Raw genomic sequence first — 20,309 nt, 5'->3', positions numbered from 1 at the left:
TGAGAGGAGATAACCGTATCAAACGAAAGAGCCAGAGATTACAGCATCATTGTGAACTGAGGTAGCTCCTTGTTTAATGAATCTTGTAATGAATTACACTAATAATTAGAGGGGAGATAGAGGAGCATACACGCTCTGGGCGAGGATTATTTAAGGAATTGCTTTATTGTTACTTATGCAAATTTAAGACCCTTCAAGCTGACTTAATGAATAATGTAATGTTCATCATGAAGACAAATGAAGATGTCATTTTTGAGTTATATAGCAGTTGCCGTCATACCTGGTTTAGACAGAGGCATAGGTGGAGGGTAGTACTTTCTGGAAGGCTGAGAAGGGCTACAAGAGAAGCAGAAAATTAAATCAGACATGCAAAAGAAAAACTATAATAAATCTGAATGCTTTAATCAATGCACCAAGGGCATAACCACACAGTTAGGATTGCAGGAACATTTATTTCCTGCTACTATATGCTGTATAAACAAATATACAATATTTGTAATTATTACAATGAACATGCGGATAAAATAAGTAAAGGAATATTCTAGGTTAAACAAAAATCAAACTCCATCAACAGCATGCTGTCAATGACAAAGGGAAATAATATCGACTTGAGGCAAAATTTGTTAGATTAAAAATAAATGTGTTACAATACAGAAATATTATGAATAAAAAAAATGCTAATAAAAAAACGTAAACAACTACTAAAATGTAAACTAAAAATAAGATAAAAATAAAAGTGAATTCAACATATTAATAAATACAATAATTTTATATAACTAATGTTAATATAACACTAATATGACACTCTTACAGCACTGAAAAAACTATAGAAGATAAAATAATTTTTTTATTTAATATTTAACAATTCTAAAATGTCATTCCTTTAAAAATCAGACAAATGTGAAGTCACCATCAATGTGTTTACGTCCCTGAAATGGACTCAAATATTTATCAAATATGTAAAACTGGACAACAGGTTGTTACCTGACAAGTTCCTGTCCATGAATGTGCAGTGGGTGCTGTTGGTAATGGCCAAACACTTCAAACACAACTGGCTTGGTCTTTATGTACTCAATAAAGGACTCCGTCACCTCCACTGAGATCTGGATGTGAAAACCGCATAAATAAGTTGGCAACACATTCATATTTGCCTAAAGATAGTAGGCAAATAGATAATATGCTTAAATAATGAAGCATAATTCATTATACGCATCTAGCCTGATGGAATATTTGAATGAGTACTCTCTATTAACAAGTAACTCTGGGGTGTTTATACCATCACAATTTTCATTTTCCTCCTTAAAACCTCATCTCTCTCGCTGCATTCAACACTTACATTCTGTACGTGGTAAAAGCCCAGCGGGGCACCTTTGCCTGTGTTCTTCAGTGGCTCTGTGCTGAAAGCCTCATCGTGACGATGGAGGAAGCTGTTGGCAGCATGAGACAGGATTACTGTGAGAAGCGTGACTGTGTGTTTGCGTGATTTATGTGAAGGTGTGCGCTCTGTCTGAATAAAGACCAATGAGACGGGAAAGAAGGGTTGCTATGGAGACAGGCTGACTCACTTGAACTGGCAGAAGATGTCTGCGTACTCGGGCGGGATGCTGCTCGCCTGCAGAACGGTGACGCGGAAAGTGAAAATACTACCCACTTCCAGATGCTCTGCCAAACCATCACCCAGTTTTGTGTCCACGTTCCCAAGCTTCAGGTCTTTTAGACACAAAACACATGTGTAAATATACATAATATTAGACTGTTTTATGTAAATGGATCTATACACAGTTAATGTGAAATTGTAGATGTTGGCTGATTTTCTTGGGTATTCCCTGTAATTATATTTTACTGTGTAGAACCATCTACCGTAATTCTATTTAAGAAATATATCTACAAATCTTAGATGTTGAATTAAATTGTAGATTTAGTTTTTCTTGGTCAACAACTGTATGTTTTTTTACTACTACTATTTCTACAGTGCAGAATCATCTAATTCTATCAAAATAAATATATACACTGCAAAAAATGCAGGTTGATAGTTATTTGATATTATGTGATGTTTTAAAGGGTTAGTTCACCCAAAAATGAAAATTAGCCCATGATTTACTCACCCTGAAGCCATCCTAGGTGTATATGACATTCTTCTTTCAGAAGAAATACAATTGGAGTTATATTAAAAAAAATGTCCTGGCTCTTCCAAGTTTTATTATGGGAGTGAATGGCTGGAGAAAATTTGAAGGCCAAAAAAGTGCTTCCATCCATTATAAAAGTAATCCATTTGGCTCCAGGGGGTTAATAAAGGCCTTCTGAAGTGAAGCCATGGGTTTGTGTAAGGTAAATACCCATATTTAAAAATGTATAAACTATAATCACTATAACTCCCGATTTAATAAACAACATCTGTAAATCTTTTTCCATGGTCTTTGTATCACTTATATTGACCTGTTAAAACCTGCTAGAAGAATCTATTTGGTCCAAATGCTTTCTGAACACTGATGCAGTGTAAATCAAATGTGACATACCAGAAAACAACAGCATCGTCTGGATGTGTAAGCATTTCTTTTCACTCAGACTGAACGGTTTTGTTTAGAGCTCAGGGGTTGCCAGCTGGCCTGTGCATCCACACTCACCCATGTCATTTATTCTGTTCATCTCTTCTGAAGGGGTGATGACCTCTGAACTTTGACCTTGACCTTCCACAATACGCAGCTCTTCCAAAGAGAGGCCAGAGCGGGTCATCACCACAGGGGAGAAATCACTCTGGATGGTGGAATGAGAGAGAGAGAGAGAGAGAGAGAGAGAGAGAGAGAGAGAGAGAGAGAGAGAGAGAGAGGGAGAGAGAGAGAGAGGAAATTTAAAAAAAGGCAGCAATCATCAAAATGTCTCTCAGTATAAGCATAAGCAACTCAAACCTTATACAAACTAGTACAAATGTCAATCTAGAGACAAGATCAAAACTGGGTATCTGTTTGAAATTCAATCTCTTAGTATCAATCTTTACATGAAGTCTTTTTGTGAAAAACAGGCCTTAAAATATCCGTATCACTTCGCCAAATGATTTTGTCATTTCAAAAGGTCCTTACAGCCTACAACAGCAAAAGAACCAAAACCCACAACGACACTGACCAAGCAAATAAATTTAGTAAACAGTAAGATAAAAATTACAAAATATGCCACGTTTTATTATGCATGGAAAGCACATACTCCCTTTCTCCCACTCTCTCCAACTCAAATGCACACATGCAGTATGGACACACACTCGCACAGAAATGCGGTGCTGCTTTGACGATTTTATCATTAAAATATTTTAGCAACTTAAAAGCTACATGACATTTATCACTAGCAATTTCATAACGGCGCTGTTCTTGAAGCAGATAAACGTACAGTTTCGCTATTAGAGACGGTGCTGCTGAATACTGTTGAGAGACGCACAGACTGAGGTAATTCACACACGCTTAATCTCTCTATCTCTATAATAACTGCATTAATAACTGCATTAGTCTGCTATCAATGGCTCAAGCCACCGTTAAGAGCTCTAAAATTATGTTTTGGAATTAGCCATGGAGGCTTGGGATGAGATGTGTAAGAGATTAGTACCACACACAAGAGTGTTTTAAGGTAAGTGTTACATTCTAGAATAAACAGACCAGATGATTGATTTGTCAATATAGTGACTTTCTTTCCTGCAGCCACCATATTGGGTCTATATCCTCCTCTGTATGGGTATTTGACATTTGTGGGGAGATATTTAGACAAATAATTGATATTTTCTTGTATACATCCAGTCATGTTAAAATAACAGGAAAGCTTAACTGCTGGATTAAGTTTTTAATCCTTGTACCTTTTTAAAATGTGGTTGTACCTTTTTAAAATACTCGTTGTCAAAGGAAATTTTAGCAGTCCCCGACTGACGCACACCGGATCCATAATCAGGAGCCTCTTCGTCTGCTACAAAAACACAAATACCAAAGAACAAGGACACACACGTGTCATAAATCTGTTGAAAAACTTACCGTAATCAAGTAAATGAATGTTTATAAAGCACATCAGATTGATATCAACTGTGCTTAATTCAATCTGAGCAGAATCTTAATTAATTCATTAATATAGAGCAGTGCTCACCAGCGATGGCTTGGACCCCCACTCGCAGGAATCCTCGCACATCTCCCTTCTCTGTTACTATAGCAACACGATGCACCAGAGGAACAGGGTACAGCAGGTTGCTCAGGTACACGAAGGCTCTGGAGGAAAAAGAACAGCAATTATAGTACCGCCCTGAGAGCTGTCGTTGCCTGACTGTCTTATTCACACACACGTTCAGATCCTTAAAAAACAAATGTATTAGTATGGAGGGTACAGGAGATGCACAGCTTAGCAGTGTTACGCACAGTGATTTCCTTTCACTGCAGGGCCACAGGTTCATCTCCATTACCCTGATTAACACCATTGAAGAACAATGGATATGATGTGTCAGACACTTTTACTAAGAGCTGACACTGAATATGACACTAAATAACATAAGACAGAAAACAAACCATGAAATTAAATGCCAAAAAAAAAAAAAGGGCAAACAAATAATTCATACATTATGTACATAAAACAAAAAATATGCATTGGCTTATTGCAAGAGAGATTGTTTCAGAATATTTTATATTTTCAGAGGCTAGGGGGCACACATAGTCTGAATTTCAGGAGTTGTTTGCAGTCAGAGAGCTCCTCCTCCCCCCGTGGGCAGCCTCAAGGCCAAGATGGAGGAGAGCTATCGCTGTAGCGCATCAGTGAAGTCACGATGACGCAGGTCCATTGGCGCCTCTGCATCCATCCAGACTATGTTGCCATCCTCCTCTATCCTTCTCTCTTGTACAGTTCTTACTTCAGTACACTGAATGAATTTTAAAATTAAAGAAAAAAATAATACAGATAAAAATGAAATAAAAAAGGTATATATATATATATATATATATATAAACATTATATATAAGTTACAAAAAATGAAGAAATTAGGGCTGTAAATCAAAAAGGTTAATGTGTTAAAGGGTGTGATTAATAAAAATGTGTTTTAATGTAGTTATTTTTAAAGCCATTAGCACATTTCTTTAATTTGACATGATAACGTTTTACAGTTTTTGTGTGACTTCTAAAAACTGATCTGAACATTCAGTGTTCAAGTGTCTCACAGTCAATGGAGAAAGACATTCTTTACGGATAATTTATTTATAAACCCAGACGGGATGTTTAACAATGTTCATTTGCATTCTTGTAGGGTGAAATTTAAGAGCAATATTAACCACAAGTAAAACACGTCATTCATAAAAATGTTAATGTGAACCCCAACAAAATACAAATGCAGCAGGAAGAAACTGCATATGTAGGATTATTAAAGTGCTGGGAAAGTGGCTGTATTATTGAATTATCGTACATTTGCGTTTCGTCGCTTGTATTAGCAGTGCATTTTGAAGCAGTTTGATCAGTTTTCTTGCCTTAAAAAAGAAACTGAATACTTTAACACATAATTTAATTCGATTGACAGCCCGATAAAAATAAATACAATGGATGAAAACAAACAAATGTGTGCTAATGTTTAGAGCACTAATGTTAAACCAAACCAGACAGATGGAGGTTAAATGTAGGCTGTGGAGAACTGGAGGAGGTATCTGGTATAGCCGTGTGAGCCGTTTCTCAGATCAGATCTGCTCTCGCACAACTAGATAATTCGGTTTATTTCATTTTAAATGTTTATAAATTATCTTTAGATCATGGACCCCAATTAACAGCTGCACACTGAGCCACACAACTCTCTCCGTCTCTGTCACTCATTCATTCACTCCAGCTCTCATTTGTCAGACTTTCCCCGAGCAGTGGTCACCACCAACCTGCCCACCAGGATGAACCATGGGGAACGGTCATAGAAGGGGTCCTGCCCATCACTGAAGATGTCAGAGCCCTCCTCGGTCCCAGCATCTGAGCTGGTGTCATCCACGAAAGCCTCATCATCCATTAAGTCCTCCATCTCGCTCTGCCGTTCATCAGCCAGCTCGGTAATCTCAGAATCGCTGGTGGAGAAGGTGGGAGAGGGCGTGCGGTCGGCCAGATGCTCGTTCACACAGCCGTGGAAAATAGGTGAGCTAAAAAAAGGTGCGTGGGTAGGATGCAGGCACAACAACAGTTTATGACCTACATTTAAGGGCCGTGACTTTAGACAGGAAATAGAAAACAATACACATTGCAGGTACATGGATAATTAATTGCACGAATAAGCATTTAAATCTTAAAAAGAGATCATAGAAACTGTTCTAATCTTAATTATGGAAATAAAACATGGAAAAATGAAAAACAAAATCACAAATGAATTTCTACAATGGTGCAAAAAAACAATCTGCATATGAAATGAAGGTGTTGAACAATAATAATAAATGGATGAAAACAGTACATTTAGAAAATAAAACACTACACCAGCACACAGCAAAACAAGCACATAATGATTAGGAAAATAAATGCAAATAAAAAGGATGATTTAAATATGAAGAGAAAATTAACAGTGTAAATGACTAAACAAAGATGTCAAATGATTTATGGGCTCCTTATTTCACCAAGAGAACAGCTCTTTACAAACAAACACATTCCTAGAAGAATTCAACTAGGCACATTCTGTAGGCACATTTGCAGGACATAATATACAAAGAATTAGGGGTGCAACGGATCACAAAACTCAGGGTTCGGATCATATGGTTTTTGAATCATGGATCAGATCATTTTTCGGATCAGCAAAAAAAAAAAAAAAAAGTGTGTATCAATTGTAACCTTGCTATAAATCAAATATAGATTAATCTTTGAGTTGAAGTTTTATTTGCCATTTGTACCAGTACAGCTAGTACAAGTACATAGGAATTTTTGTAGCAAAGCTCATTGATTTAACATTAAAAAGTCAACATAAAAGAAGAACTAACAAAACTACACACAAGAAATAGACATTGAGAAGGTACAGTAAACGAAGAACAGTATAAGCCTACAACAAACAAACACAATAAAGACAATTACCTCCATATAGGAGTATTGCACTGTTCTGAGATAATACATAATATAAATATTTTTTTTAAAATACGGTAATAAAACATTCTCTGTTTAACAGAGACAGACACATAAACGTCACAGGCATAAACTACCCTTTCCAAGAACACTTGTCATCTTACAAAAATGACCGTGGCTGAAAAAAACTGTTATAAAACCGTACCCTTTGTGAAACAATACTGTCCGGTCTGAACCGTAGGGCCAGGTCCGTACGGATCACGGATCAACTAAGATCCGTTACACCCCTACAAAGAATTGATCTCTGTTAACATGCTCTATCATATCTCAAGTCACAGGAACAAGGTTAAGTGATTAGCATACCTCCCAACCAGCTTGAACCAATGGAAGCGGTCATAGAACGGGTCACTGCCGGTCAAAGCACCCTCCCCATCCTCTCCCTGATTGGATGAGGCCATCTCGCCCGCACGGTCATACATCTCTCGCATCTGGTCCAGCCTCTGCCTGGAAGATCATGACAAATCAACACCAAATACAAGCGAATCGTGTTCACACAACTATACTACACTTTCTACATTGAAGCCTTTTTGACTGGATAATTGGTTTACATTGGAACATTAGGTAATGTCAACATGTAGAGGTGCTAGTGTCATCTACAAAGAAAATGTGTTTTTGTCCGACTACCTAAGAGAATTTTTCTCTCAAACAGAATCATCATCTTGACATGAGGGAATTGGCCCAAAAGTCATTTGGGATCCTCTTATTTGATGTATGGCACAGTAATGAGAATTTGGCACAATAGAGACTAATTTCAGAGAATTAAACTTAAAATAAACTACATAAATAAAAAAAAGGCCATTATGCAAATAACATTGGATGTCATGATGCAATATGGTCATGTGACTGGCCACATGAGAAGCAAACAGAGTTCTTTGAATGACAGAACTCCTTTGTTCCCAGTGAATTAATTTCTATTCGAACATACATTTTGTGAGGAGCCATGCAAATGTTCTGTTATAAATATCATGCTGAGAAGCAATTACAGTCTAAATATAAAAAAAATATATATATATAAAAAAATAAGTTCTAAAAACAGAGCTTTGGGATTTCTAAATGGATTGGTTCCAAATAATAATTGCACAAGAAATAAAAGACTTCTATTAGCAAAACTTTGCATTTCACAGGCTGGTTGGCAGCCTGAAGCTTACTTGAGCTTCTCCAGGGACCAGTAGTGAGTGGCTCCATTCTTCAAGTCCTGAACCTCCACAGCCACCACCGTTCGAGGGAAAGGCCTAGTGTCGTGCTCTTTCTCCGGTTCAGGAGGCAGCAGCTCCGGGGGCAGCGGAGAGTAGAGGGTGTCCGTGAGCAAGACAAACTGGAACTGGACCTACAAATAGATAGAAGAAAGGTCATCAACAAGGATGAAAGATGTGAGTTGATGACTGTAAGATTGAAGGTTCAGACTTCATTTTTGACATCTGCTAAGTGGAGAGTGAAGTAATGCAAGAAAGATTTACAATCGCTAATTTAAAAAAAATAAAAAAAATACCCCTGTCCCCACTGAAGCTATAAATACAAAGAGCGCATGATAAACCAGTAGAGAAATGTTTCTACACAGCAGGGGTCTTTATGAGGTTATACATATAAAAAAAAAAAAAGAGACATAAACAAACAAAAGTAGAGCAGGCGACAGAAAAAGAACAGATGAAACTAAGTGTGTGCTCTTTTTAGAATTAATGAGCCAATTGTTGAACGCTGGCACATGGGTAATAAGTAAAGCAACAGAGATCTGTCTGCAAATATGTAAATATAGCAGAATGGACTGGTAAACTGCCACCACAATGACAAGATAATTTTTATGAACAGTTTTATGTCATGTTGTGTGTCAGGAGCGTTAGTCTGGTCTGTTTTAGGGGCCATTCACACAGGAAGCAGTAATATATACACATGCAATAACCCAGTGTTTCTCAACCTTTTTGCATCTGAACTCTTCATATATATAAATATATATAATCATTAAAAAAATCATAAAAATTATTATTTTCCATGACTTTTCCACATCTAGGAATCACACTTTTAAAATTACCCTTAAACAGTATATTACCAGGTTGTCCAAGATCATAAGAACCCTGGTTTTAAAAAAAATGACAGTTATTATTATTGAACAAAATAAAATAACAAATATATGATTTCAGCTTAATTTTTTAACCGTTTAGCTAAAAATCGTATCTTGCGGAAGTGTGGTAAGACCCGCTGGCTGAGAAACACTGCAATAGACAGACCTTTTAGCTGCTACGCCGAGTCTTGCTGTTTTTTCATTGTTTCACGCCATGCCAAGTTAAAAATAGTTCAATGTTTTAAAGATTGGCACGTTTTCACATGACACCTGTCATCTATGTGCTGTACCTTTTTCTTGAGCTCCACACTGATAGCATTGGCTTCTTTGAGGTATACAGCATTGCCCCACAGCTGGTCTCTGAGGGAGGTGAATTGGTGGTATCTCCACTTCCTGAAAGCCCACTGGGCCAGTTCGTACTCATGCTGGGTCCAGGGCACTGCAATACAGGAACAATAGTCAAACATGGCACAGCATACAGTAGGTGGATGTGATTTTGCCAAGCAGGATATCCTTATTGTTCCTGGAACAACATTCAATACATCAGACAATAGGGATTGGGAAGGGTGTAGCCTATGCAACCTATCATATATTTTCCTCTGATTGTAGTGGTACTTTTGGTTGGGTTGAGGTTATAGATAGAGTTAGGACTCTGACAGAAATGTGATACAAATGGTGTTGATCTAGGAACTTATCCTACACACACAGCGTCCTAGTACACTGCAGATTAACATCTTTTGACAATGGGGTGCATGTCATGCCATAAAGTAGCTGAACACTAATATTAAAATAGTCAAAATTCTGATTTCTCAAAATACACTACCTTCATCCTCTTCCTCCTCCTCTTCCTCCTCATCAGGTGTCTCCGCAGCCAATGAGCGGGTCTCCACTTGTTTCTGCAGCTCTTGCAATTTACTCTCATATACCTTTGAGAAAATGTGATGAAGAGAGAGGACAGCAGACACGATCGTATCAGCACTACAGACACTTACTGAACCTTGGAGAGATAAAAGTTACACAGTTACGCTGTTGATTTAACAACTCTGTGCCATTTGGCTTGTTCATGACAGTGGAATAGTTAAAAAAACGTAACATTTTAATGGCTTAAGCCGAAGTTAAACTAAACAGCACTAATATTGCACACAGAAATAGACAATGAAGACCCATCCATTTATATTTAAATGGATATAGCATGTTCTGAAAATATAAGTGATGCTTCCCTGTGCAAAAGTCGCCACCATTGTGAGGTGGCTCAAGTAGAAAAAGCCTTAATATATGCAAACTGTATATGTAACTAAAAACTGAAAGCAATTTTAATGTCTAGACGTTTTACTACTGAAATGCAACTAACATTATAATATATTTAATTAGTAATGAAAAAGGCATCAGGTAGAACCAACTAAAGGGAGGTATTGTATATGCGGTTTCACTAAAATGTGATTATATGTAACATTTTCCTGACATTTAAGCAGGATTTAGTTATCCAACATAGTTTTATAACAAATGAGAATGTTCTATCTGAAAAGGCAGTGTCAAACAGCTGAAAATGTATTTACACCAGGTGGATAAAATAATTGATCAGGAGATTAAGTCAAACTCTTTTTATATTTCACTTTAGACACAGGACTGACTAAAATTTACTAGGGCTGGGTATCGTAAAAAAAAAAAAATTGATACCGATACCTTGACTTCGATACCAGTTCCTGAACGATACTTTTTTCGATACCAATTTTATGAAATCAGTTTTAACATGACCAACAAAAAACATTGGTTTTATTTTTTTCGTTTTTTTACACTAATATTTTGAGTCTGTAAAAAAGCACCAGTTCTGAAGTTTTCTATGTATCCTAATCATTTAGCAACATGTATTCTAATGAGCTTGTTGTTTCTGCCTTAACTTAATGCATTGTTTAACAATAAAACTGAATGAAAATTGTATTGAAATGCATTCCTTGCACACAGTCACCTCTGATAACAGATCACTCTAAATCGTAATTTAGACGCATGCATTTTCTGTAAAGCTGCTTTGAAACGATATGTATTGTGAAAAATGCTACACAAATAAATCTGAATTGAATTAAATATAGGCTACTGGGGGGGCGGGATAGGCTATATGCCTCATGCTCAGCACACACAAAGCTTGGCGCAAAGCACTGGCAAAAATAGCCCAATGGTTATGAAGGTGTCGGGAAAATATAGCCAGGAGACATTTTAATTGTTTAATTGTCTGCTCTCATGTTTATTCTGTGCGCTGTTAAGTAAGTGCTTCATCATATTTGTCATGTTGCCGGGGTAGTGGCGAATTTCGACTCAGAATTCGGCACAACTTCGGTCTTGGCAGCAATCATCTTGACGCAAATATTGCATCGCGAGCGGCTAGCACTGAGTCTGGTGAAACGTAACTACACTTTTGATCTTTTCCACATATTTTCCATATATGTGGGTTGGGACGCTTACACACTACAGCCTAGTGTGCGAGCCACGTCTCTTTGGGCAAACGCGTAAACTAGTGTTTTTCCGCCACAGCCAATCATGCTGCATGCTTATTGGCTCAATGACATTGACGAGATTAACCCCTTAGGTATTAAAATTTGGTATCGAAAGACAAGACATGTTTCGATACTCAATAGTATCGAGGCAATTCGGTCAGAACATAAAAAGTAAATTGTAAATAAAGTAACTGATCAGGACATTAAGTCAAACTCATTTTATATTTTACTTTAGACCCAGGACTGACTAATGGCTGACTGCTGTCATATCTCCTAAGAGCTGTAATATAATGAGATGATCATGATAAATACACATCTAAATGTGATTGCTATATAAAGCATATGCTGTAATGTTTGTATAGATGAAAACATTTAGGTCAGAGCAACAGTCACTGAATTTCAAACTTGTTCGCTTTATTTCAGTCATTGTTTGAAATCTTGATATTCAGCACAGTTCAAAGTAATAGCAATATTAGTAAACCATCAACACATCTTAGAGTACACCCCCCCCCCCCCCCCCATACATATTAGTAAACCCCCCTCCAAAAAAGAACACATTACAATACACATTTATAGGCACTCCCCATTGTATATAGATAAACACTGAACAGACAAGTGACATACCTTTAAAAAGGGTCAAATACATTGTCCGTTTGAATGTATACTTTTTCTTAGCTCCTCTTGTGGTAGTTAAGAGTAGCTGGCAGCACCGTACATTAATGTAAGCCTAACATTCTTTACTGGAGCAAGGAATTGGCATGTCTTGATAGTCATTCAAATAGAAGATTTTCGAGAAGTGACTTATACTTTCATTGCTGTGCTACACTGAGAGGTGAAGTGTGTCATTTCTGCTGCACTATACAGATAAAATAAAATTAAAATTAAAAAAAATATTATGACGGTTTTCAAACACCTATCTGTCACTGGACAGCAAAACAGATATCCCCACCCCAAGCTGACAACATTAGTTGTGCCAATGTCAACAGTGTCTGGATACTCAAACAGCAGAGAGCACCACACTTTTCAGAATAAAAATGACATTTTACCTTTAAACTAGAGTCTTGCTTCTTTAATTAACCAGTTGCATGATTTGAGAAACCAGTTGTGTTTTATACAATATGCATTACTTACTATACCAAAACCAAGGGGTTTCAATAGAAATAAGGCAGTAATTCTGGCAACAAAAGCATTCAAGTCCTTCATTCTTATGAAGCAATGCTGAAGCATGGACTTCTGAGCTAGTTGGCTAACTCTTTGCTCTGGCCAGAGGAGATGACATGAAGAGGATTTCAGAACATGTGCTTTGGTAATACGCAGCTGGTAATGGGATGCACTTGGGTGCTGAGGCACACCAGTGCATAATTATATCAAGGCTTAAGCAGGGAAATCGCAGTGGCTTAAGTGCAAGGGTGTACAACTACATTAACCCTACGTGAAAGTAATTACTATTTAGTTAGAAAGAAAAAAAAATCAGTGGTAAATTTAATAAAAGTGAGAAGTGTTCAGTGGCATTACATATATAAGCTGTAAAATTAAGCGAGAACATTTTACAAAAAGCAGTGCATTATACACCTGTCCGGCTAATTTTATTTGGCTTTTAATGGTTTCCCCATCGCTAAAAACATGCTACTAGTTTCAAAATGAGCCTCGGAAACCATGGAAACCGTCCTGTTAGAGGTCCTTTCCATGGCATGTCTCTGGTGCTTTCTGTGGGCTCGCTTACCACACAGCAGACACCCGAAAATAAATGTGATTCTAATTATGTTGAGATTGAGGAGAAAAGCTGAGTGTTCTACACTGACTCTATCCCGTGGGAACAGACTGTCCCCCCTATTGAGGATCAGAGTGCAGCAGACAGTTAGAGGAACAATAGATGCAAAGCACGCTCTTACACAAAAACATTACCTCTGTGGATATGGATGTTTAGCGCAGAGTGGTTTGTACTCAAAATAAGGCAGAACCAAACTTTATAAAATCAGAGTGGCAGTGGTTTTTTTATGTACGGGGCAGCGGCTTTATCTTTCACAATAAGAGTGATAGGAAATTCAGTCAAAATGATTCAGTTCTCTTCATATATTGCTATTACAGTACTTACTTTCAGGTGCCAAGTACAAGGAGATAAATGCAATCTGTTAATGATGCATCAGTGAGTTAATAAGGCACTTAAAAACTTTAAAAGCACTCCTTCTTAATCTTTTACTCATGCATAAGGCAGCTAGAGAATGGCCTTTGTTGCCTCCTTTCATATTTAAACTATTTAATGGGGAATATCAACCCAGGGACCCGAAACTTCATGAAATAAAACAACTTGCATAATATGCAACAGTAAAAACATAATCTCCAACGTGTTTATAAACATTCAAGAGGATTAAAAAGTTGGCTATTAACCTTCCAGCATTTACTGAACATGTTACCTATGCACCTTCAATGCACAAATATGACTGAATTGTAAATTCAAAAACTCAAAATTCAAGTATTGGTTCAAGGTTCTCATTGGACAGTATGAAATGTTGCAGTGTAGTGGTTGTGTGTTCATGTGTTCAATGCTAAGATCTATTCAGACGGTCACCAGCAGCAAAACAGAGGTAAACTGAGGCAAATCAGTGTTAAAGTACTTCTCAAAAAGATGATGACATCTCCAAAATATACTTAAAAAAAAGTTAATACTAAAGCCAAGAACTAAAGAACTAAAGGGTGACTCTCCTAAAACTTTTTTTTCTTTTTCTTTTGTTGTTGCAATAATCGAGGCTCAAGAACATTGTTCTGAGATCTTTTTGTGACTTGGACACTTTTAACCAGCACTCTTATTGCTAGACTTTTAACATCTATATGCATAGTTAACATAGATGGGGGATCAAATTGTTGATGCAAGGTGTTCATGTGGTTTTCTCCAGGGAGATCATTGCAATTTGGATCCACAAATGACAATAACATTCAATTCTTTAAAACAAGTGCCATAAAACAGTTTAGGGACAAGCTGTCCAATGCTTTGATGAGTCTGTGATGTGTGGTTTGTAGTGTCAACTAGTTCTGTACATGAACCTATGCCCTGCTCCCAATATCACACTGTGGTTTCTCGACTGCCCTTCAAATTGGGGGCAGACATTTGCCTACGCATACGGGGTGGGGTGCAAAAATTGTTGTGGTGGCTCGGCTGCTGATTGGGTGGGTACTGCTGGTAGTTGTTGCTGGCATCAGTATTGTAATGACAGAACTGTGGATGCTGATGTTGTGGATAATTATGCTGGTTTTGGTTGTAGCGTGGCTGGTAAAAGGCCAGTTGGGGGTGAGGCGGCTTCCTGTTACCAGAATTGAGGGCCTCCGTAGAGTCCGAGGCTCGCTGGCTGCTGTTGAAGGAATTACTACGGCCTCGTTCATAGAGTTTGTGGCTTTGATTATGTCTATGACTCAGGCCCTGCTCTAGATCTTTGTTTCTACGTTGACCCATGGGACTAGGAAGAGTAGGATACGTCTGGATGGTTGGTCCGACTTGTTCTCTGGGCTCTGCGACCTCCTGGGAGTCGTCCTCCTCCTGGACCACTTCTTTGGGTACTTTCATCTCAATCACCTGTTCATCTGTTATAATGATATGAGTGCCAGGGGTCCAGGAGTTGCGATGCTTGGGGTTACTCTTGAAGGGGAAGCGCAGCTTGCGGTCTTCGGGTGGGATGAAGCGGTGGGGTCCATTCTGCCGTCGGAGCTGCTTGGAAATCTCCTGTTGCTGGAGGTTCTTGAGGCGTACCTGCTCTTGTCGCATCCACCTCATACGTCCACGTCGGAATGAAGAATCATCATCCGTCATCCTAGGCACCTGCTCGTCTGACTGTTCACAGTTGGGCCTCTCCTCAGGAGATTTACCCTCGCTGGAACTGCGGGCCCTCATGGGTCCAAGGCGAGAGGTTTTCTCCGGTGACTCATTGGAAATCAGCGGGATCACTTGCTCCATCTTCAACATCTTATTCCGGAGAGCTTGAATCTCTTCATCCTTCATGTTGTTCTGCTTTTTTACCTCTTGCAAGATGTCTTCGAGTTTGTCAATGTGCACCTTTAGGTCATCCATGTCAGTCACGCCTCGTCCATTGGTTATGACATCTTCAATTCGTTCATCCCCAACCCCTACAGTGTCCCAAACATCTCGAGCTACTGCTCTCCAAGAATCTCGTTCGTTCGGGTCTTTCTTGTTGTAGGTGGCACAAAGCTCCTTCATTTTTACTATGGCTAGAGCCTCAATCTCTTGACGGGTGTGACGGAAATCATTCAGCGCCACCTCGTAGCAAATTTCTTTGACTGCCTGGATCTTCAGGTCAGAGATGGTCACCCATTTGGAGTCCTTTGTAAGACGACGACGCTGAGGGATCTGGTACATTTTGATAGGCTCTCGTCTTTTACCGCTGCTGGGTAAGCCACACTTTTTGACTATGGTTTGGAGCTTGCTGGGAGGAAGTTTCTCCCGTAGAGAAGTGATGAGTCTCCAGCTCTCCTCGCATGACCTCTTATCAGAGTCATCACCACTATCAGAGTCTCCATCCTTAAGAGAACAAAACAGGAAACAAACCAAAGAGTGCGAAAAACAAAATGGGAAAATTAAAATGGGGTATCGAAAATAAAAGGAATGTTTTCTGTAAAGAATGGACAGTGTTGTGATATGCAAAAGGGGAACAGCTAAATGGGTGCAGAGAAATTTACAACTTAAGTCATTAAGCTGAGAAAACTTATCAACCTACTTGACGATTTCTAACTAACACAATCATTAAACTGCAAGACAAAGCATCTTTTTGTAGACTGCAAGTTGACAACAGATATGAATATTTTAGAGGGCATTTTGTGTACTTGCAGAGGCATTTGACTCAAGCTTTCTGAGAATGGTGTGCCACTGTTATTTTTTAGAAGTACAGTGTGTAGATACAAATTCAAGTCACAGTTATTCCCAAGTTGCATATCACTATATAAAAATCAAATGCAAGTCATGACTGTCATGATTATGAGAAAAATGTCAACAAAAAGGAATAGATGTTGTGTGATCTGTTTTTTTGTTTTTGTTTTTTTTTGCGCTGGTTTCTTTCTTTTTGTCAAGTTAGAATTTATGTAATCCTCTTCAATTAGAGCTCTTGATAGTTGCACCCCAAACATGCTTCAGTGGCATGCAGCAAAGCCAGATGAGTTTTGTTTCATTCCCTCATATGAAGTCCTTGATAGAGAAGATTTGGTTTTAGAGTTTTTCTAGCTCTAGCGGTTGGTTAGACTCTTGCGTGTTTATTACAGGTCAGTACAGAGAAGGAAAAAGAGAAAGGACAGGCTCGGAGGAAGTTAAAAGCATAGATTTCATCCACTACAGTTAAGAGGTTAGTTGAGAGAAAATGCAGTTTCTCATTTTTACAGGTCAAGTAAAACAAAGACAATACAAAAATCACAGTCAAATAACAGAGGAGGCAGCTGGCGACCATGTAATCGTGATTGTGTAATCAGTGCAGTGTGGGATATCTGTGTCATTCTGTATATAAGATTATATGGATGAGACCATCAGAGCATTGGAGAGCTTGTCATCATTAAGACCCCCAACATGGATAGCGGTGTTATAGCATGCCCTCTGTGTCTGGCCAGACACAGACGTGTAGAACTCAAGGCTACAGATGTAATGAGAAACCACATTGTCACTAGCCTTCATCAACTACAGCAGAAATCTTGGGTTATGGCAACAATGCATTGGAAACATCAGCAATTGCATTGAGAAAACCAACAAACTCAGACAAAACTAAATCTATTTTGGTAAATCAAATGCTGACTCAAGCTCGAACAGCTTAAAAACACTGCCCAGCAAACAAATACTAAATGAGGTACTAAGTACCCTGTAAATTAATCTGTTAAACATGCTACAAAAAAAAAAAAAAAACATGCAAAAGCAGCATATTTACAATAAACCAAAGAAAGGGATTTTTTTTTTTTTATACACCAATTTAACTTAAAGACCCCATGAAAAGGCTCGAAATACATAGTTTGATGTCAACTCTATGGTGGCAAGGACTTTAGACAAATCATTTATTTTCTCTTTGATTTCATGGGGTCTTTAACTGGTGCATGGCAAACCAATGCCTTATATAACAAATTAAACTAATAAAATACTAAATACTAATTAAAAGCCAAATTGGTATTCTTCTGTTGATGACGTTTTGCAAAGTTACATCTCAAATCTATGAGAGAGAAGTGAATTTTTGAATAAGAAATTCTTGCTGTATCAAACTGAATATGTAAATCAGTCCATATCAGCAATGGGCCATCTGCTATTTCAATCCAGACAGAGTGGATTCAGTTACCATGCAAAGAGGTTCAGCCATGCACTGGGAAAAGTGTTTCTCTCTCACACACATACACACAAAAGTCTCAAGTTGTCAGAGCTAAGAGTGCAGAATTAGTGCTGTTTGGACTTCAGCAGAGCAAGTAGAAATGTAGGGGCCCGTTTTACTCGGTTCATCAAATAGCACATCTCTCCCCACAGTCTAAAGAAAGTTCCTGACAAAATTTGGAAGGAAAATAAAGGTCTAATTGGAATGAAAGTAAGGGTTCTCTGATAAACAACAGAAGAAACAAGAATTATCAAAGAGATTCAGCCTTACCAGTCTCTGTTGCTCAAGTAGCTGGTCCGCTTCCTCCTTCTCTTTTTTGTACAGGATCTCCATTTCTGTAAGCCTGATATAATACAGTGCAAGACCACTGCATCAAAAAGCTGCTCTTTCTTACGCTCAGTGCATTTCCTTTCCGCAACATAATCCTAAAAATCCTTCTTACAATAATCCAATTCATATGTGCTCACATTCCATGCCAAGAGCTTAAACTTCACAAAATGTAGATTTTGTCTTCTGTAGCTGCTGGGTGGCCCCCGGCTTTGGTTGGCTAGATCCAACCCTAAACTATGCATAAGCTGGAATCCACATTTCCCTCAAAGGAATTTTGCGAGCTTGAATACAAGTTCAATCGACAGCAAATTATTTCAACTCATCTTTAACATCTTTAACTCAAACTTCATTTAATATACTAATATATATATATATATATATATATATATATTACAGTAAGGCACTTACAATGGAAGTACAAGGGCAAGGCAATAAACATTCAAAATGTGTTTCCACACATGTGTTAACTAGAAACTAGAATGAATGTTTAGTATTTGCTATTACTTAAACTTTTTATCTGTGTATTTTCATTGTAAGTGCCTGAAGGGTTGAGTCAAAATTATTTCATATAACCAATATAATTCTTAATTCTCAACTTGGAGTTGTCTTTAATAACATCCCATGATTATTATTGCTTACGTACCTCTTCTCCATCTCTTGCTTCATGTCAATACCCTGTTTCTCCAGCAGTTCTCTTTGGGCAAAGGTCCAGTCCACTGGCTCTACGGGGGTCTCCGCTGTCGGGGTTTTCTCACGCTCAGCGCGGGCCTGCTCAGGGTGGTTAAACCGGAAAACGTGGTTCTTTCCCATGATAATGCGGTTACCTGAGGAATGAGCAAGTATGTGCACATTGAAACAATATAATGGCCTATAAACTAATTTTGTGCATGTATTAGCCTCAGCCACCTTTTTCAAATTGAATGTGCAAGGCTTTCGGTGTTAGCCACTTCTAGTTATTTGAGCAGCATAAAAACAGTTCGTTCTGCTGCTTGATGTTGCAAATTGGTATTTGCTATCAGATTATTTTAATGTATTATCATAATCATAAACACACTAGTTTCAACGTTTTCACTGCATTTTGTTATTATTCTAGTTATTTACTTACAGTGGCTAATAAACTCGCACATTCACAAATAATTAAAAAACATTTTCACATTAGTTTTCATATGACTACAAACAATCAGATTAAACCAGAACTTAAGAACTGTACTGTGCAGGGCTGCAGGCAACTGTCAGTGGCTCACCTGAGCGCAGCTGGACTGCAGAATTCACACGTTTTCCGTTCACATACGTTTCAGAACCCTCACATGGCTCCAAAGTGACAATCACTGTAAGAACAGAAGACAATTCACTACCTCCAGCAGCAATTTCAGATTTCTATTGAGTAAAAGCGTAATAAACAAAGTGCTCAGATATACAGGAGAGGAAATATCTTTGACAAAAGTTAATTTGCACTGAGCTGATCAAGTCCGATGTAAAAGTGTTTTACTGTTGGCATGTGAATTGAACACAGATAAATGGATCTAAAGATGTAAGTGAACACTTACCATTTCCGTTGCCATTCCTCTCACTGCGGAAGATACAGTGCTCCTCCTTGATGTGCGCTCCGCTCAGAACGATATCCTGTCTTCTTTCTGCGTCTGCCTGGCCCACCCTGTCAAAACAAAGACATTCATTTTAATTACCACAGGGATACTCCAACATTACATTACAGCATTGTAACAAGGTGCGATGCAACAAGTTTTTAGCGACAAGCAAATAGTCTCACAGTAAACATGAAACTGCTGCAAGATGTGACACATTTCTAGTCAATTAAAACATTGCATGTTTAATGTACAGGATTTTGGAACAATGAGATTCCCTCTCAAAAAATTATTCTATATAAATGTAAAATATTGTTTGTCACTGAGTAGCCTGCCCACTGTGAGATAGATAGATTTTGCATGTATAAGAACGTGATCATATAATGTAACGCTAGCCAAAGGATTGCGGAAATAACGGATGCTGAGATAA

The 20,309-nt window shown here is 38.1% G+C and overlaps 1 protein-coding gene across 8 annotated transcripts in view; it reads right to left on the bottom strand.

Annotated features, from left to right (window-relative positions):
* The window catches only part of kif1b (kinesin family member 1B), a 69,968-nt gene that overhangs the window by 10,588 nt on the left and 39,071 nt on the right, over window positions 1-20,309 (bottom strand). For 5 of the 8 annotated variants that reach the window (XM_084427281.1, XM_084427282.1, XM_084427284.1 and 2 more), the window contains 16 exons: window positions 19,844-19,950; window positions 19,541-19,624; window positions 18,940-19,120; window positions 18,237-18,309; window positions 9,960-10,062; window positions 9,427-9,575; window positions 8,229-8,407; window positions 7,384-7,524; window positions 5,868-6,119; window positions 4,117-4,235; window positions 3,857-3,942; window positions 2,625-2,754; window positions 1,566-1,710; window positions 1,337-1,427; window positions 985-1,103; window positions 281-336 (listed from right to left, as the gene is read on the bottom strand). In XM_084427281.1, the coding sequence (XP_084283407.1) occupies window positions 281-336; window positions 985-1,103; window positions 1,337-1,427; window positions 1,566-1,710; window positions 2,625-2,754; window positions 3,857-3,942; window positions 4,117-4,235; window positions 5,868-6,119; window positions 7,384-7,524; window positions 8,229-8,407; window positions 9,427-9,575; window positions 9,960-10,062; window positions 18,237-18,309; window positions 18,940-19,120; window positions 19,541-19,624; window positions 19,844-19,950 (2,015 nt within the window). Of the gene's footprint in view, window positions 1-280; window positions 337-984; window positions 1,104-1,336; window positions 1,428-1,565; window positions 1,711-2,624; window positions 2,755-3,856; window positions 3,943-4,116; window positions 4,236-5,867; window positions 6,120-7,383; window positions 7,525-8,228; window positions 8,408-9,426; window positions 9,576-9,959; window positions 10,063-14,360; window positions 16,154-18,236; window positions 18,310-18,939; window positions 19,121-19,540; window positions 19,625-19,843; window positions 19,951-20,309 lie in introns of those variants that run through there. The other 3 variants (XM_084427286.1, XM_084427287.1, XM_084427288.1) reach the window with 2 other exon arrangements.

Source organism: Rutilus rutilus (genome assembly GCF_951802725.1).
Source record: "Rutilus rutilus genome assembly, chromosome: 13".
NCBI lineage: Eukaryota > Metazoa > Chordata > Actinopteri > Cypriniformes > Leuciscidae > Rutilus > Rutilus rutilus.
Note: the sequence above shows the minus strand (reverse complement) of the source record. Positions and strands in the feature narration are given on the sequence as shown.